A 13,802-nucleotide genomic window follows, 5' to 3' on the forward strand; every position below is an offset into this window, starting at 1 on the left:
ACACACACACTATACACCCCCTTCTGTACACATACACAAAGTACACTCCCTCCTGTACACATACACACACAGTACACCCCCTCCTGTACACACACACAGTACACCCCCTCCTGTACACACACACACAGTACACCCCCTCCTGTACACACACACACAGTACACCCTCTCCTGTACACACATACAGTACACCCCCCTCCTATACACACACACACAGTACACCCCCTCCTGTACACACACACAGTACACCCTCTCCTGTACACATACACACACAGTACACCCCCTCCTGTACACATACACACACAGTACACCCCTCCTGTACACACACACACACACACACGCAGTACACCCTCTCCTGTACACACATACACACACACACGCAGTACACCCCCTCCTGTACACACACACACGCAGTACACCCCCTCCTGTACACACACACACACACGCAGTACACCCTCTCCTGTACACACACACACACACACACACGCAGTACACCCCCTCCTGTACACATACACACGCAGTACACCCCCTCCTGTACACACACACACGCAGTACACCCTCTCCTGTACACACACACACAGTACACCCCCTCCTGTACACATACACACACAGTACACCCCCCTCCTGTACACATACACACACAGTACACCCTCTCCTGTACACATACACACACAGTACACCCCCTCCTGTACACACACACACAGTACACCCCCTCCTGTACACATACACACACAGTACACCCCCTCCTGTACACACACACACAGTACACCCCCTCCTGTACACATACACACACAGTACACCCTCTCCTGTACACCCCCACAGTACACACACACAGTACACCCCCTCCTGTACACATACACACACAGTACACCCCCTCCTGTACACATACACACAGTACACCCTCTCCTGTACACACACACAGTACACCCCCCTCCTATACACACACACAGTACACCCCCTCCTGTACACACACACAGTACACCCTCTCCTGTACACATACACACACAGTACACCCCCTCCTGTACACACACACACACACACACACACACACAGTACACCCCCTCCTGTACACACACACACAGTACACCCTCTCCTGTACACATACACACACAGTACACCCTCTCCTGTACACCCCCACAGTACACACACACAGTACACCCCCTCCTGTACACATACACACACAGTACACCCCCCCTGTACACATACACACACAGTACACCCCCTCCTGTACATATACACACACAGTACACCCCCTCCTGTACACATACACACACAGTACACCCTCTCCTGTACACCCCCACAGCACACACACACTATACACCCCCTCCTGTACACATACACAAAGTACACCCCCTCCTGTACACATACACACACAGTACACCCCCTCCTGTACACATACACACACAGTACACCCCCACCTGTACACACACACAGTACACCCCCTCCTGTACACACACACAGTACACCCCCTCCTGTACACATACACACAGTACACCCCCTCCTGTACACACAGTACACCCCCTCCTGTACACACACTGTACACCCCCTCCTGTACACACACACAGTACACCCCCTCCTGTACACACACACAGTACACCCCCTCCTGTACACACAGTACACCCCCTCCTGTACACACACTGTACACCCCCTCCTGTACACACACACAGTACACCCCCTCCTGTACACACACACAGTACACCCCCTCCTGTACACATACACACACTGTACACCCCCTCCTGTACACATACACACACTGTACACCCCCTCCTGTACACAGTCAGTGCTCGGTGTGTAGTCTCAGGGGAGTGTAGCGGAGCTCTCTCTCTCTCACACACACACACCTCCCAGTCTCTCTCTCTCTCCCGTACAGCGGACATCCTCTTCCTCCTCCTTCTCTCCCGGACGGATGATCGGGGCTCTCCGCTCTGTTCCAATGACCGGACTGATCACCAGACCCCAAAAATAAGGAGAGGGATCAGCCGGCTCCTCATCATATTGGAGAAGCCTGAGACGCATGCGCATGGATGATGAGCAGCCAGCTCTGGGTGAGCAGCCCAGCTTCAACGGATGTGATCCAGGCAAGGACCGTGCGCTGTCTCCCGGCATTGATGGTGACATTGTGAGTATTCCTGGGATGGGGGTCGCCTCTCACATAGGGGCTCCCCCCCCCCATTCCCTGACATCTATTCTATACCAGACAAACCACTGCTTGCATCCAGAGCCCCCTCCCAGCACTGGCACAGCACAGGGATCCATCTTACTGTCTGTGATCCTATATAGAGGATGTATGGGAGATCCCTGCACTGCACACCTCTCATCATATTACTGTATAGAGGGGGCAGTGTGCCTAGGGGGGGCCTCCATACAAGGGGGCTCATATCTGTCTGTACGGAGGATGCTGGTGTGGTCAGTGTGCTGTGATTTGTGATCCTTGTGTTGTGTGTGCTGTGATCTGTCATCTCTGACTGCTACACTGGTATGATGAGCACAGCCTTGTACAAGCATCCACAGCAGCCAGCCTCAGCCTGCCACATACCTCCATATACAGCACATACCTCACCTGTCCTGCTACACCCTCCCACCCATCCATACACAGCACATGCCTCACCTGTCCTGCTACACCCTCCCACCCATCCACACACGGCGCATACCTCACCTGTCCTGCTACACCCTCCCACCCATCCACACACAGCGCATACCTCACCTGTCCTGCTACACCCTCCCACCCATCCACACACGGCACATACCTCACCTGTCCTGCTACACCCTCCCACCCATCCACACATGGCGCATACCTCACCTGTCCTGCTACACCCTCCCACCCATCCACACACGGCGCATACCTCACCTGTCCTGCTACACCCTCCCACCCATCCACACACAGCGCATACCTCATCTGTCCTGCTACACCCTCCCACCCATCCACACACAGCGCATACCTCACCTGTCCTGCTACACCCTCCCACCCATCCACACACAGCGCATACCTCACCTGTCCTGCTACACCCTCCCACCCATCCACACACAGCGCATACCTCACCTGTCCTGCTACACCCTCCCACCCATCCACACACAGCGCATACCTCACCTGTCCTGCTACACCCTCCCACCCAGCCACACACAGCGCTTACCTCACCTGTCCTACTACACCCTCCCACCCATCCATACATAGCGCATACCTCACCTGTCCTACTACAGGTATTCAACCTGGGCCCTTCCAGTGTTGGTGGATTACCAAGTGCTAGATATTGTCCAAGTAGAATGTTGGCTTCCTTAACCCCAAGTGTGCAGATCAGAAGGCGGCAATGCCCAATGGCTCATTGACATAGATTGATAACCGGGTATTTATAACTTGATTGGGAGCCAGATTTAGACACTGCAGGATGGCACAGGATTAACCGCTTGTGTTTAGGAAGGTGAAGGGGCTTTGAAACACTGCAGTTGAAGCCTCACTGTGACGTTTACTGGAGGTTTACTGTTTATTAAACAGCTGGACTGCAGCACTGAAAACAATAATAAAAACAAATATTTTTCTAACAACAAATGATTGATGAATATATTTTGGAATCTACACAGAATGAACGATGTGATGGAATGTAGTTCCGGGTGCTGGGCAGGTCGTTTTTTTCTACACACTCCGCTTGCCCATCTGCGGGCCTGGGACCGGCTCACCGCCGGCGGCTAGAGGGGAGGGAGGAGAGCTGACATGCCCACTACTTTCCTCTTCTTGTCCTGGCCCTGAAGCGACATTTGACGTCACTTCCAGGTCCCCATTCACAGAATCCCGGCAATTGAGGCCGGGAAAGAATGTAATGTGGTGCGATGTGCACTGCATTACATTCAGTGTAGTACAGGGGAGACATGCAGGGTCTTTTAGACCTTAGATGTCTCAATAAAGAGAACCTGTCACCAAAAAATCATCACATAGGGGTCATTGTGATGAAAAAAAGTTTTTTTTTTTTAATTGTAAAAAATGAAAGTTACACTCAAGCACATAACATCCCCCCCCAAAAAAAAATGGAGCCCCCCCACATATATTCACATACAAACGTAAAAGCAGACGCTGGGGCGGCTATGAATGTAAACGTCGATTGCGATACACATGTTACATATCACCGCTCATGCCAGAATGAGAGAAATAATTCTAGCACCAGACCTCCTCCGTTAAGGCTTAACTGATGACCTAGGAGGGGCTTTAAAAGCATCACCTATAGAAAATATAGGGTACTGAAGTTTGTTGTCATTTTACGAGTGCATGCAAATTTAAGGTTTGACAAGCTGGATGTCTGTTTACTCGATGCAACCTCATGTTTTATATTTTACAAAAAAATAGGGTAATTTATTGCTTTTTTTGTGCCCTAAAATTAACTAACCTGTATTTTTTACTGAAATTTTGCTGTGATATCATACGACATAAAAAATTGGAACTACCACTATTTTTTTCTCTAGGGTCTCTGATTTAAAAAAAAATATACAATGTTTTGGGGGTTTTGTGTAATTTTCAGGCCTAAAATGTTGTTTTTTTTAATCTTGTGCAAAAAATGCAAAAACGTCTCTGGCAGCGAAAGGGATAAAGGATAAGCCCTGACCCACCCTTTCCTGAGGAGCACCCAATCAGTGCTCATTACACTGTAGGTCTCTCTGCTCCCTGCTAGTCCCCGGGTGCAGTGTTTGAGACAGGCAGGGAGGGCAGGAGGAGATAAACAGCGCAATGTTACAAATATTAAATGTTTAAGTCACCATAAAATCCCTTTTGTTTTTAAAACAGTCCTAATATCACCTCCGATTTAAATATGGTTTTGGTTAAAAAAAAATAATTTTTTTATCTGGACAAGTAGATTGTCATGAGGGAAAAGTAGATTTGGGCACTGATTAAGCCCTGGTTCACATATGTGTGGGTGGTGCCACTGTGCATCCGCTCCATCAGCACAGAGCAATGCGGACCCGTGGGCGGGTCCTAGTTCTAATGGCACGCCGCACACACTGGAAAATGCAACTGTACTGGGAACCGAGGTTCCCGTGCGGGCTGTGTTTTCAGAAGTGCAGGGACCTCTTCCCTGTGTGTCACGAGGCACAGGAGTCCATTCAAATGAATGGGCTCTCGAGGCCGCGCAAGACGCGGCCCGCACAGCCGCATATATGTGAACTAGGGGTTAGTCCCTGGACAAGTAGTTTTTTAAAATATATATATATATATATATATATATATATATATATAGTGTATCTATACATTTATAGCTATATATCTATCTACCTATTACCCGATTTTGACATTTTACATTTTTTTTTCTTTAACTAGCTGCCGACCGCAGATAGCCGAATGACGGCTGCACTGCGGCCGGCCAGTTCTGAGTGGACGTCATATGACGTCCTCCCAGAACGCGCTCTCCTGCGCGCCCCAGGGGGCGCGCACCCGGCGATCTCCGTGATCGCTGTGTCCTACGGACACAGCTGATCACGTGATGTGGTAAAAGGCCAATCACAGCGGCCTTTTACCACGTGATCAGCGGTGTCCAATGACACGCTGATCACAGGGAAATGCAAGTGCCGGTTCTCGGCTGCACTTTCCTCACGCTGTCAGATCGTGAGGAAAGTACTGCCGAGAACCGGCAGTTGTCAGAGCGGGGATCGGCACCGATCATCAGGGCACTGATGATCAGTGCCCTGATGATCGGTGCCCAGCAGTGCCACCCGCAAGTTCCGCCCAGCAGTGCGCCCACTAGCTCCGCCCACCTGTGCCCAGCAGTGCACCCACCTGTGCCCAGCAGTGCACCCACCTGTGCCACTCTGCAGTGTCCCACACCTGTGCCCAGAAGTGCCACCTACCTGTGCCCAGCAGTGCCACCCACCTGTGCCCACCCACATGTGCCCACCAGTGCCACCCACCTGTGCCCACCCACCAGTGCCCACCCACCAGTGCAGCCCAGCAGTGCTGCCAGTCAGTGCCCAGAGGTTGTGCCAGTCAGTGCCCAGCAGTGATGCCAGTCAGTGCCGTCTATCAGTACCCATCATCAGTGTCACCTATCAGTGCCGCCTATCCGTGCCACCTCATTAGTACTGCCTATCAGTGCCCTTTAGTGCTGCCTATCAGTGCCCATCAGTGCCGCCTATCAGTGCCCATCAGTGCTGCCTCATCAACGCACATCAGTGAAGGAGAAAAAATACCTGTTTGAAAAATTTTATAATAGAAACAAAGAAACTTTTTTTTTTTTCAAATTTTTTGCACTTTTTTTATTTATAGCGCAAAAAGTAAAGTGCCCAGTGGCGATTAAATACCACCAAAAGAAAGCTCTATTTGTGAGAAAAAAATGATCAAAATTTCATATGGGTACAATGTTGCATGACCGCGCAATTGTCAATCAAAGTGCGGCAGCGCTGAAAGCTGAAAATTGGCCTGGTAAATAAGGGGGTATAAGTGCCTGGTAGGCAAGTGGTTAATAATCAATATATCCTATATAGTGTATACAGTATGATGGGTCTTTCAAAATTTACTATGGGATTTACAATATATATGGGTCTGAGCAGTTGTGGCTTTTATATCTAAGCTAATTCCAGTGTATGGCAGCTCATCAGAATTTAGTAAATGGCATAGTAAACTATAGAGATGCCCTCATTTTATGTGATGCACAACTTTATACTGCATTCCATTAGCAGTCCCATTAAAATGTTATAGAGATTTAAATGGCATAGGTTTTTTTCATTATGCTAACCTGCATAGAGGCCTTATATATTATGGAGAATTAGCTGAGCAGGCTGATGAACTTGGATGATGCAGTCGGGACACTTAAGGTTCTGATTTACTTAAGGTAACACAATGCACATGTGTGGGTAGAAGAAACGAATGAGCATCCCTACCATGACACAATGCATATACTAATTCATAAGTCAAGCATACACCCCTGTGGCTGTGACAGCCTTTGTACATCTCTTGACTTTAAAGCCCTCATGCACACGGGACATTTTGATATCGCTGGTAAAGTTAGCTGTGTAAAGTCACGTTAAAAACATGAGTTTTTAAGCGTTTTTGCATTAGTGTTTAGGAGCGTATTGATGCGTTTAGTGGAGTTTTCCCACATTTGCGGTTTTTAGCTTTTTTTTGTAAAAAAAAGTCCAAAAACACCGGTTTGCGGCATTTTACCACGTTTTTCATTGTTAGAACATTTTTACAGCTAGAAAACTCCTCTAGAAACCCACTAGTCCTGGTTTTTTTTCCAGCCAAAAAACGTTGATTGCAGTCTGTGTGTGCAAGGACACAGGATAACATGCTGGTGGGTTTACTACCCATAGAAAAAAACGTCAAAAGCCAAAAACAGCAGCTGTACAAATGTCAAATGTGCATGAGGGCTAAGGCCTCTTGCAGATAGGATGTTTTAAAAGTGCTCCTGCTCTTGTCAGCAGCGTTTTGGCAGAAAAAGAACCTTTTTTGTAAAAGTATCTAATGCTTTTGCAAGCATTTAGGCTTTACAAGTATCAAGCACTTAGGCATTAATTCATTTCATTGGCCAGAATAATATTTTTTTCTGGCCATTGAAATGAAATTAAAAAGTGTTACTAAACCCAGGACTCTGCATTCACTATATCTGGTCTCCCACAGTACACGGAACATGGAAATGCTATTATTTTAGTAAATATAAACTTATAAATACCTTTTCACATCAGCAGCTAGAGCAGTCTTCTGACTTCTATCAGTGTTCAGCCAAGCGCTAGCTAAAGCTTGTAGGAGGAGTTTTCTTTCTGCTCTAGAAGGATGCAAAACCCCTGACCTCTCTCTGGACAGTGCTGATTGGCCCTGTGCTGATCACATGCACTCTCCCATATAAACAAAACTAAAAAAAACAACCTCTCTAGCTATACACACCAAACTGAGCATGTACAAAATGCCTACAATTCAGTCTCTCTTATCAGTAGATAAGAGATGGTCGCTTAAACAAGAGGAGGAACAGAGCAATCAGGATCAAATGGCCTTTTTACACAATGGAGAGGATTAACCCCTTAGGTTCCACAGTGAGTATAACAAGCATGTTTTACTGCATATGCAGGCTGTTTTTACTGTTGTGGGTTTAGTTACACTTTAAGCTCAAGCGCTAAGCGCGTCTAGCGTTACCACACATTTACCTGCATCAAGCATTTTTTTTACAAAACGCTGCTGCTCCTGGACGCACTGGCCCTGAGTTTTTTCCCTGCTTGTACACTCCCCTGCCACTAACAGCTTCTAAAAGTCTATGTGTGCACGGACACATAGGATAACATTGAAGGGCTTTTACAAGCAGTACAGAAAAACCCCTAAAAGTGGCTGCAAAAACACCCTGTGTGCATGAGGCCTAATGGTGAATCTAATTTTCTTAGTATTTTAAATTATTTAGACTTAAAACTTAATACATTTAATAGATTGAAACATAAATACTGGTCTCCTGTATTTAATTAACAAAAAAAATATTTTGGTTATAATTTGATCTGAAATAACTGCCTAAAATAATAACATTAACAGTACTTCATGGTGTTAAAAATATGATATATTTAAAAAAAAATTACAATTCTTTTACGGCACTTCAAATTTGTGAGCACGATCAGGAAAAAAAAGCTTTCATTTATAATGTCATACATATTTTTACTTTAATTGTAGTGTAAAATGATGAAAATATATATTAGGCGGTGCACTCAACATTTGTATTTATGATGTGTGCATGAATACACTCCCGGAGAGGCTGGAGGCCAACTAACTTGGCCATGTTCCCACACTACGGCCACTGTGCATGTCCCCAGCCTTGCTCTGTGAAACACAAGTCCATGCTCCCGAGGCTTGTTTTCTGGCAATAGTTGGCAGGAGGTTCAGCAGTCAAGTTGGCAGGCAGCTTTAATAAATCGATGGAAAAGTTTTCTGTTGTCATGCATGAATAGTGGCGAACAGTTGTGAACATAGAAGCATTCACACACAGTATGAAAATCTGTGCACCATTGAAATTATTGGAGTGGGCAGCAAATATTGAAATTGATTACGTATAAAAAGATTTGAAAAGTGTTCCGGAATTTGAACATGTACCATTTCATACTATTTTTATCATTCGTTTTTTGATTTACAGTTGTGGCCAAAATTATTCAACCCCCAATGCTGTAAAGGGGTTTAGGGACTATAGTGTACATTTGGAATTGTATTCAGAATCAAATCCTACAAGGACGTTGTAACTACCCAAATGCAACTAAAATGACATCAATTGTTTATGTAATACAGTAGTAAATGGTTCTTATGTGGTTTCTTCATTGCCACAATTATTCAACCCCTTAAAGACTACCACTCTGAAGAACAGAGGTTCATACAGGTGCTTTCCATCAGGTATTGAAAACACCTGTGGATGTCACCGAGCAGCAATCAAGCATAATAAGCACCAATTAGGCAGCTTTAAAATGACTGTGATACTCAGCTCCTTCTAGACATTTACTGGTGTGGTTACAAACATGGTGAAGGCAAGAGAATGGTCCAGGAAGACAAGAGAAGAGGTGATTTCTCTTCACAGGAAGGGCAATGGCTATAAGAAGATTGCAAAGATGTTAAACATACCAAGAGACACCTTAGGAAGCATCATTCGCAAATTCAAGGCAAAGGGCACTGTTGAAACGCTACCTGGTCGTGGCAGAAAGAAGATGCTGACTTCGACTGCTGTGCGCTACCTGAAGCGTAGAGTGGAGAGAAGTCCCCGTGTGACTGCTGAGGAACTGAGAAAAGATTTGTCAGATGTGGGTACAGAAGTTTCAGCCCAGACAATAAGACGCACACTGCGTAATGAAGGCCTCCGTGCCAGAACTCCCAGGCGTACCCCCTTGCTGTCTCCAAAGAATAAGAAGAGTCGACTGCAGTATGCCAAAAGCCATGTGGACAAACCACAAAAGTTGTGGGATAGTGTTCTGTGGACTGATGAAACAAAATTAGAACTGTTTGGGCCCATGGATCAACGCTATGTTTGGAGGAGGAAGAACAAGGCCTATGATGAAAAGAACACCTTGCCTACTGTGAAGCATGGTGGAGGGTCAATCATGCTTTGGGGCTGTTTTGCTTCTGCAGGTACAGGGAAGCTTCAGCGTGTGCAAGGTACCATGAATTCTCTTCAGTACCAGGAGATATTGGATGGAAACGTGATGCAGTCCGTCACACACCTGAGGCTTGGGAGACGTTGGACCTTTCAACAGGACAATGATCCCAAGCATACCTCCAAGTCCACTAGAGCATGGTTGCAGAGGAAAGGCTGGAACATTTTGGAGTGGCCATCGCAGTCACCAGACTTAAATCCGATTGAGAACCTCTGGTGGGACTTAAAGAAAGCAGTTGCAGTGCGCAAGCCTAAGAATGTGACTGAACTGGAGGCCTTTGCCCATGAAGAATGGGCGAAGATACCCGTAGATCGCTGCAAGACACTTGTGTCAAGCTATGCTTCACGTTTAAAAGCTGTTATAACTGTAAAAGGATGCTGTACTAAGTACTAAGATTGAATGTCACTTGGGGGTTGAATAAAACTGATAATGCTGTGAGCACAGAAAAGACATTTGTGGTTATTTCATTATAACTGTTATGTTATATTTGTCTGACCTACAAGTGCCTCTTTAATGTAAATGTAAGCAAGATGACTGAATGATCAAAAGCAATGTCAAACTGGCCAAAACACTCAATTTCAGTGGGGGTTGAATAATTTTGGCCACAACTGTAGAGTTTTTATTCTGCTGATTGCAACTTTTCTGTTTATTAAAGTGTTACTAAACTCACAACTGTGAAATCAGTCTGTATATGCAGTAAAGCGTGCTGGCTATATTCCCTGTGGAACCTAAGGGGTTAATCCTAAGGTTGTTTGATCCTGTCTTCTCTGATCCTCCCCTTCTTCTACTGTCCCTAATTCATCTGCTGATAGAACAGAGCCTTGGGGGCAAACTGCACATTCTCAGTTTGGTGTGTATTGCCAGATAGGTTTTTTCATGTGCATGTGATCAGCACAGGACCAATCTGCGCTGTACAGACAGAGGGTCAGGGGTCCTGCAGCCTCATTGGACAATGAGGGGAGAATGAAAATTCCTCTTGCAAGCTTATCCAGTTCTCAGCTGGACACTTACAGAAATCACAAGACTGCGCTAACTGCTGATGAGAAAAGGTATTTGGCAGTTTTCTAAAACAATTGCATTTCTATATTTGTGTACAGTGGGAGACCAGATATAGTGAAAGCAGGGTCCTGGGTTAAGTAACACTTTAAGGGCAGGTTTACACCTATGCTTTTTTCAGTACATTTTAAGTTTTGCAGAAATGCACTACAGTCCATTTAATATGGTTTCCTAAGGGTCACAATCCCATCTGTTTGCCACCAGTGCGTTTTTTGGAAAGGGTCAGGGGCGCCTTTTTTTTTTGTTTTTTGGTTTCATAGACTTAAATGGAAATGCAGCGGAAACGCATCAAAAACATAAAACAGATACCTCCCAAAAACCCAAAACACATAAAAAATGCATTAAAAATGCATCAAACACGCATGTAAAAAAACGCAGAATGCATTGGGAAGATGCATCAACTGCAACCTGCATAGGTCTTAAACTGTTTTCAACAGGTTCCTATTTGTTGTAAAGTAATCAATCTAAAATATTGTTTATTAAATATTTGTTACTTATTACCACATATCCCAGTCATATCCACTAAGCATGGCTTTTGAAATGAAGTCTAGAAGTCTAGAGAAGTATTTCAATCCTACCGGTACTATGACCCCCTGTGCTCAGTGGGAAAACCACTCGTCCAGTACCCAGAAGTCAGTAGCACTGACTACTACAGTGATTGTCAACTTTCCCCAGCAGTCTCTCAGGTTTCAGATACGCATGAATGCATTGTGCCAAGCTGAACCAATGTAACTATGCAATAAAGAGCATACCTGGAGTCAGTACCAGGACAAGGTCAACAGGTGTCCAGGGCAAAGATGGGAAGCTGCACCCCCTCCCCATTTTGTGGAGTAGGGGACAACAGGGACAATAGTGACGAGCGCCAAAATGTTTATGTTTGTGACATGCAATGAAATAGTACCAGTAAAAAGTTTAAAATAGGTGCACAAATATGTGGAAAGGGAAAAAATGTCCCAGAGTTGGTAATGTGACTGCAATGAAAAAATGTCCGAGTCAGTGGTGTCATTGAAAAACAAAAATGCCTGAGTTGGTGGTGTCACTGAAAGGAAAAAAAATATCCCTGCGTATGGTGGTGTCATTGGAAAAAACACCACCACAAAGCTCCTGGCTTCTTCCCCACACCCCAGTAGTGTTCTCCCCTCAACTCTGATCTCCCACCCCCCTTTCCTCACTACAAAGCTTATCCTCCCTCAGTGTTGTACCTAGCACATTTGGCACCCGGGCCTGTAATTTTTTTGCAGGGCTTGCCAAATTTGGTTTGGATCTAGGGGCCAGCTAGAAAAGTTAGCAGCCAAGTTTTTTTTAGCGTAGTGTGGGTTGTCAGTGCCCGGGACAAAGCAACTTTTGGGTGACAAGCTTCACGCAGTGTGATTTGCTGTGCAACAATCATTGCAAAACCACACCACATTTTAGGTGTCATTGAAAATAATGGCACCTGAACCTGCATTTAATGATCACAGTGACTCTGCTGCGTAACAAAAGCCACGCTGGTTCACACATATGCGCTTCTGAATGCATTTTCAAACTCACAGATTTGCATGACTGGCTAGATATTATGTGTTCCTATTCAGATGCTACACACAGATGTGATCCACACATGTGCCATTATGGAAAGGGTCCTGTGTGATTTTGTAGCGGTGCATTCCAGACTCGCAATTGGTAGAGTAGACTGGCATGCGGCGATAAATGTTCACATAGGATTGTTATTGACAGTTTTTGCATTGAAGTCAATGGGAGGAGTTTTTTGTATTCATGTCAAAGGGAGGCGTTTTTGCATTAAAGTCTATGAGAGGCGTCTTTTCATCGAAGTCTATGGTAGGTGTTTTTGCATTGAAGTCTATGGGAAGCGACTTTTTGTTGAAGTCTATGGGATGCGATTTTGCAGTGAAGCCTTTGGGAGGCAGTGTGTGAACCCAGGCACCAAGACACAATTTCTAGTCTTCATGGCGACCTGGTGCCCTGGATTTGTCGAGCCCTGGTAGGAGGAAATGTAATGGTGTGCGCAGCGCCCTGCATCAAATTGTGGGCGTGGTCAAATAGTGGGCCCAGTCCAATCCTGGGTTAATTCAGGGTTTGCATCTGCAGGGATGTCACATTGAGAGCAGTGGCTGTATCTGTGCAGCCATTGCATCCTCATTGACTTTTATGGAACTGTCTGCACGAGGATGCATAGAACACCTGTGCATCCTCGTGCGGGTAAACATGGCCATCACATGGGGCACAGATGTATATCCCCTGTGTGAATAAGGCCTAATTGTTATGTGGGTCAGATAGCTGGAGTTTCAGGTATTTAATATATTTTTCACACAACCTGTCTCTCTGCTCCTGTTTGGTTGTTACTTGCAACAATTGATAAATGTCCATCAATATATTGTGAACTCACCAACTTCAGGCTCACCCTCCAGGGCCCAGGTAGGTTCTCCCTCAGTCCAGGCTTTAGGTCCAGGCTCTTTCTCTCTGAATTCAGCAGGGCCTTTAGGCACTTCCTCTGCTAGTCCTGGGCCTTCAGGTACTCGATCTCCTAGTCCAGGGCCTCCAGGCATCCTCCAGACACCCGCTATGCTAATCCAGGAAGTCCAGGCACTTCTGGCATTCTTTCTCCTAGCCCAGGACCTCAAGGAGCCCCTTCACCCAGTCAAGGGCATTCTAGGCACTCTCTTTCCTAA

The 13,802-nt window shown here is 45.9% G+C and overlaps 1 protein-coding gene across 2 annotated transcripts in view; it reads left to right on the plus strand.

Moving 5' to 3' along the window:
- Positions 1-13,802, plus strand: part of RGS20 (regulator of G protein signaling 20) — a 217,516-nt gene that overhangs the window by 125,602 nt on the left and 78,112 nt on the right. The window contains exon 1 of one of the 2 annotated variants that reach the window (XM_089678437.1): positions 1,781-2,116. The exons of the other annotated variant lie outside the window; for it this stretch is intronic. Within the exon in view, the coding sequence (XP_089534563.1) occupies positions 2,012-2,116 (105 nt within the window). The 5' untranslated portion in view covers positions 1,781-2,011. Of the gene's footprint in view, positions 1-1,780; positions 2,117-13,802 lie in introns of those variants that run through there. 2 annotated transcript variants of the gene reach the window in all.

This window comes from Staurois parvus, unplaced genomic scaffold, assembly GCF_062004578.1.
Source record: "Staurois parvus isolate SC_StPar_1 unplaced genomic scaffold, SC_StPar_1.0 ptg000205l, whole genome shotgun sequence".
Classification (NCBI taxonomy): domain Eukaryota; kingdom Metazoa; phylum Chordata; class Amphibia; order Anura; family Ranidae; genus Staurois; species Staurois parvus.